The sequence below is a fragment of the Equus caballus genome, chromosome 14, assembly GCF_041296265.1.
Source record: "Equus caballus isolate H_3958 breed thoroughbred chromosome 14, TB-T2T, whole genome shotgun sequence".
Lineage (NCBI taxonomy): Eukaryota > Metazoa > Chordata > Mammalia > Perissodactyla > Equidae > Equus > Equus caballus.
Window position 1 is genome coordinate 73,065,789 of NC_091697.1, and position 6,000 is coordinate 73,071,788.

Genomic DNA, 6,000 nt, shown 5'->3' on the forward strand with positions numbered 1-6,000 from the left:
GCTGAATACTTTGCTATCCAAACTTTCACCATTCATTATCTAAAACTCAGGAACCAAAGAGAATCAGACAAAATGATATTCCATGCTTTCCAAATTCAGGAATGGCATGGAGGTGAAGAGCAAAATAAGTACTTTTGAATGGATTCTTTAGAAATAATGAAAAATCTTTATTAATAAAGACATTTCTTCAAAATACATGGATAATGCTGCTGTTTCCTAAACCGAAACAACCTCAGTCTAAGCTGTATACTTAAAACTGCCTGCTCAGTAACTACATGGATGCCGTCTACAGGCCCCTCAGACCTCGCCTGCCAGCTGAACTCGTTATCTCCATGCTCTAGCCTGCCCCAGAGTGTTAGTGGCACTGGGCCCAAGCTCAGGCCTCAGATTGTGCAAAAGTCTTATCATCAGTCTCCTGCCTCTAGTCTGTCTCCCTCACATTGACACTTTGTGTGTTTGTGTGTGTGTGTACACTTGTGCTTAAATGAGAGGAGAGGGGCCAAAGCTTTTTTCAGACTCTCAAAGTGACCTCTGATGCAAAAAAGGTTGAGAAGCTCTAATCTAAACTCTTCTATTAAATCTATTCAATTATTCAAAGACCTTCTCAGCAATCAAAGTCAGTGCTTTGGCATGGCACACAAGGCCCTCCCAAGATATGGCTCCTCTCCCACCTCTAGCATCGTTCTCCATGCTACCTAGACCTTCCCCTTATGTTTTTACCTCCAGCAAAATGAATCTATTTACAGCTTCCCCAAAAATCAATTTAAGAGTTTGTTAAAAATAATTCAGAATACTGACATTTTTTATAAGCAAGTTGACAAAGTATTAGCTATAAATATATGAAACTAGATTCAAGGAATGATTGTTTTCGCAGCAGTGCAAAAGAATCATGGTTTTTAGTATTAGTCTAGAATCTCTTCAGCTCATCTCCTGTCATAGAATTACTATAGTCGGAATATGTCCTTGAATCAAAATATAACTAAGGGGCTCTTGAAATCATATTTTTGTACCTGAAATGAGCAAGAGTATTTCCTCACATCCATACGTACTTGTGTTTTCATGTGAAAAATGTTTCTTTAGAAAAAATGTACAGTGCTTTTAATTTTTAAAGCAAAATAATATTTTTAAATTTTTGCTACCTGTGACACAGCTATAAATATATTAGAAAAGTGCCTTGATGCCATTGTTTTCAGTCAGGCATGGTACTATTTTAACAAATTATACACTATTATAACAAATAATGGGAAGAGGGAAATAATCTCTTAAAAAGCATTTGAAATACATTTTGAGTATTTACAGCAGCTTTTTTAAAAGAAAATTCTTGAGGCTTTTTTCTAGAGATCAGTTGCTCACTTTAACATTTGTGTGAATACTTGGATGTAATACTTTTTACAGATATTTTACAATGTCTTCAGAACATATGCACTACAGAGTATAAAATATAGGTATGCTAAATTGAGTATATGTGGAAACACCTATTCCCACAGCCTTTATAGAAATCATTTTAACAGGATTATTAAAATTAGTTTATTCTTGATTCTAGTAAATCTAGTAGCAGATTTGACAAAGGGGTTTTTATATACATTTATAGAAGAAACTTTTGAAAAGAATGAAGTTTTATTACAAAGAAAATATATATTTCAACATCTGAAGTCCTTGACTACCACCTACAAATAAGGAATTTTAAAAAACAAAAGCTATTTGAGGTTTGAAACAATTAACTTCTGATTCGTTGGCTTTTACAAAAATCCTTTTGAGAAAAAAATGTTTTATTTTTACATTATCTGAAAAGTGTACAATCCTATTTTATGTTATTCTGGATGTACTTTATTTCTCTTTCTTTTGCATTTTTTCCTGGACAAGTTTCCTCATTTCTTTATTTAATATTATTTAATATTGCTTTGTGCCCTTTGTAATTTTAGGATAACTGCAGGGAAAATGTAATAGTACAGGGGAAATCAAATTTATTTTTTGTGCTCTGAAAATCAGAGAATGACCCAGAAGAAATCAAAGCATTCTCTGAACAGACATAAAAGGAGACTGACATGGGCCTTCATTAGTAAAATAACTTTTTCACAAATAGCATTAAGTAAGCATAACTCTTTGTCATTCCTGTTTTGAAAAGTAAATGATACTCATGTAAGTAAAACTTTTTCTTTAGTTCTTTTCACAAAGTCTTATTTGGTAACATGTTTTGAACTTTAATAGCTCTTGAGGTCATAAATAATGACCTATTCAAAAATAGAAAAAAGAGTGACTGCTACAAACTCTGTTTTTTTGTAGTGTTCCCATAACTGCAGGGCTCTGAGCTCTTCAGAAGCCCATATAAGGCTCTGGGCAGGCAACAGCCTTGTGATTTCAGTGGCCACTTAAATAGAAGAGGGTTGCTGCCCCTTGAAAGATGGGAAACGGTAGTGAGACCAGTGTAGAAGAGTTGTTATGGTGTGAACACTCACGTTATTATAACCAAACAGAATGTGAGTTTGTTTTTATCCTGAGGTCAGATATTTTTAGAATGGCTGACATTACCCTAAATAGAAAAATTAAATATTGTACAGCATTCCAGAATGGATTATTTTGCTTAAACTTCTTTCATTTAACAATATGTATATGGTTTAAGAACTGTCAGAGGTAAAACTTGAGAGGAGTAGGTGGTATTGCTACCTTGATTAAGAGATTTGTTTAAGAAAAAATTTTCCTTTTATGGTATAGAGTTAAAGGCCCTTGTTTACATATTCTGTAGTAAGCAAAAGGGGAACTCGCTAGAGTGAGAAGTCTTACATATTACTGCTAATCTTCCTTTTTGTCCTTTAATCACACAGGATGTTGGGAATGTCACGGCTTCAGCTAGGAACTTTTGTTTTTCTTTGTTAATGATATTTTCTTGAATAAAATATCATCTAATTTTGATCATCTGGTTTTTAAAAAATTGATGTTTGAGACTTTGAGAGAGCAAGTATTTCAAAAACTATAGTATTTTTCTAAATTTATTTTTAATGTAGTGATGGGCTGATAGGTATGTAGCTAAAGTATTTTGAAGCAGGTACAAATAAGTATGCCTATTATGATAAAAATGCCTCATTTTCAGATGCTTTGCATGCGTACTTTGGGATCTGTGGCCTGTCACTAATGGAGGAAAGTGGAATTTGTAAAGTTCATCCTGCCCTGAATGTAAGCACACGGACTTCTGAACGCCTTCGAGATCTCCATCAGAGCTGGAAAACCAAGGACTCTAAACAATGCTCAGAGAATGTCCACATCTCCACATGACTGTCTTTAGGTTGGGAGGGTGGGGGATTTGTAGCATAACTGTAGCTCAAGGTTAAAAGCCATGTATAACCAAGTGTGCTCTTTTTTTAAGAGGTAGAGTCTTACAATCAAATCTTGTGCTGATGTCACTTTGGGATATGGTCTTGAGCCAGTAACCTTTGTACTGGGTTTCAAGAAAATCTTTGTTGAAGTTTGAACCACAGTGGACTCTGTTGTGGTTCTTAAATGTTTATACTGTATTTCTAAGAAGTTCTTTGAGTCATATTAACTGTATGTAGGTTATCTTTTTAAAAAACTCTTCAGTACAAATTGTATCATTACAAAAGGGACAAAAACCTTCCAAATAAGTTTACAGTTCACATAGCATTGATAATCTTTGGGTGAAAACTCAGTGATCATTTTAAAAGCTTGATTGCTGATGGTAGAAATTTGCTTTAAGGAATTAAGTATCTGGGATTATTCTTTGAAAACATGATCCCATAGTTTTTAAAAAGAAGGACTTATTTTGTCTTATTCTTCAGTGTGCCAATTAAACTTGTGTGGCCTATATAAATGAAATTAACTTCATAGCGAGAATGAATAGGCTTAACTAATACAATAATTTTATAAAGGGAAATTGTTTTAAGAAGATTATTATGTAACTGAGGGAAAAGGAATTTAACTGTATGTGATTGTGAATGGGAAAATTTTGTGCTGTGCCGGTCATTTATTTAGATGTTGCTGGTGAAGAGCAATTATGTTTGATTTTAATCTCAAATCACTAGTTGCTTTTTTTTCTTTCTGGGGAGAAAACAGTCTTATCTAGAAGGAAAGACTTTTAGTGGTTTGTTTATTTGAGATATGTGATATTGTAAATTATACTTGTACTTTTATAACTGAGTTATTTTTAGCCATTTGGATTTTTTTTAGTTTGTTGCCCCCAGTTTGTTAGCAGCTATAATTTCAAACTGATAATTTTCTAATTTTTTCAAATTAAATAAGTAAAAAAAGAACACTCAAGTAAATTTAATGGTGTAGCTCCATCCATGGTCATTTATATTTTTATATTTTCAGGTAAGTGGGAGGGAAATGTACCATTTAGGGGTTAAGGAGTGGAGTTTTGCTTTTCTTTTTGGGTTTTTTTCTTCATTCTGTGAACTAGCTAATTGTAAAGGAGTTAGTATAAAAATTCATCTTTATTAGTAATCAATTTATCAATAAATTATATCCATCACAGTTGCTTGATAACATTCAAATATGTGAGACTCATACTGAAATCTTCACTAAAGGAGCTGGGTTTAAGTTAAAGTCTTGGTGATCATAAATGTTGAATTATTAGTTCTACAAGCATCAGTATAAAAACTAAATTACTAGTATCACTGTTTAGATATTGGAATATTTAAATTTTTATTTTAATTTCTTTCCTAAACTGGAGAGGAAAAGACCCTTAAATAATGGCCCTTCCCAAGGGAAACCTAGTATATATTTGGAGAAATGATTCATTTATTATTGGCATGCTTAGTTTTAAACCTCAGTTTGGCAAAGTAAACTTTTTTTTTTAATTAGAAATAAAATTGATTTTCTGATGGTGGGGAAAAAATAAGCTTAACAACAGATGTTATCCTTCTGTGAGTTATTCTAGTTGCTTCTATTTGAATCTTGGCAAATTAAGACATCCATATCTCAAACTAAGTCATCTCTTAGACACTGGGAGTTAAAATAGCATTTATGTAATGGCTTTAAAACTATGTAAAAAGCCCAGATTGTTTTTCCTGAATCACCATTAGTGGTTGGAAGGTAAGACAGTTAGTAATAGTAACGTAAATGAAAGAGAATTCCAAGGTAAAAGTATTTCATAAAACTACTAATAAGTATTTTCTAACTCCTTGTATAATTTAGTGACGTAAGATTATAAATTACAGTATGATTCTAATTGATATACTTGTGAGAGGCCTTGTGAAACTCTATGGACCAGTGAATGTTCACATTCCACAGCAACATATTGACCAAAAAATACCAGGCCAGTGTGAACTGTGGAGAAACTTTCTTTTTCTGAATAGTTATTTACAAGAAAAGTATTTATTAATAAAGTTAATTATAAGCAATATTTCACATATATACTTTGTTCTTTAGCAGTGGTGATATAATGAGAAGGAAAATATGAAGTTCAAAACCTCAACTCTCTTTCCTATGCTCTACCCCCACCTCCAGTATGGTATTCTTTAGAAGATAGTAGGAGAAGCTTCGTTTTGAGCATATGCATGAAAACAAGGTTAATCAGGTCATACAACATAATTCAACTATTTATCATTTACAGTGTTTTTAGAATTGACCTCTAATATGTATATGTTTTTATTAGATCTTTAAATAGTTATTTATAAATCTTTAGTTTAACTTCAAATAGAAGTTTTGCTGACAGTGGTACATAGTTTGAAAACTGTTGGGCCTGATAACATTTGAGAGTCAATTCAAGTAAGAAGGTGCTGTGGATTCAAATGACTTGGGTTTGAATCCCAGATCTGCCAGTCCAGCATTGTGACCTTTGATCCTAACTTCCTCACTGATAAAACGACAGCGAAAAAACCTAACTAGTGAGGTTATTTGAGGATTAAATGAGATAATGCATATAAAGGACTTAGCATAGTACCTGAAACACAGTAAATTCCTGATTATAATTTGTCATAACCATCATAAAATTATTGTTATTAAAATCTCTTTTCTGTAATGGAGATCTCACACAGTTTAAACTTG

At 32.6% G+C, this 6,000-nt stretch overlaps 1 protein-coding gene across 1 annotated transcript in view; it reads left to right on the top strand.

The window, feature by feature from the left end:
- The window catches only part of PGGT1B (protein geranylgeranyltransferase type I subunit beta), a 47,793-nt gene extending 42,437 nt beyond the window's left edge, over nt 1-5,356 (top strand). The window contains exon 9 of the mRNA XM_001504572.6: nt 3,089-5,356. Within this exon, the coding sequence (XP_001504622.2) occupies nt 3,089-3,270 (182 nt within the window). The 3' untranslated portion in view covers nt 3,271-5,356. The remainder of the gene's footprint in view (nt 1-3,088) is intronic.
- Nucleotides 5,357-6,000: the final 644 nt, after the last annotated feature.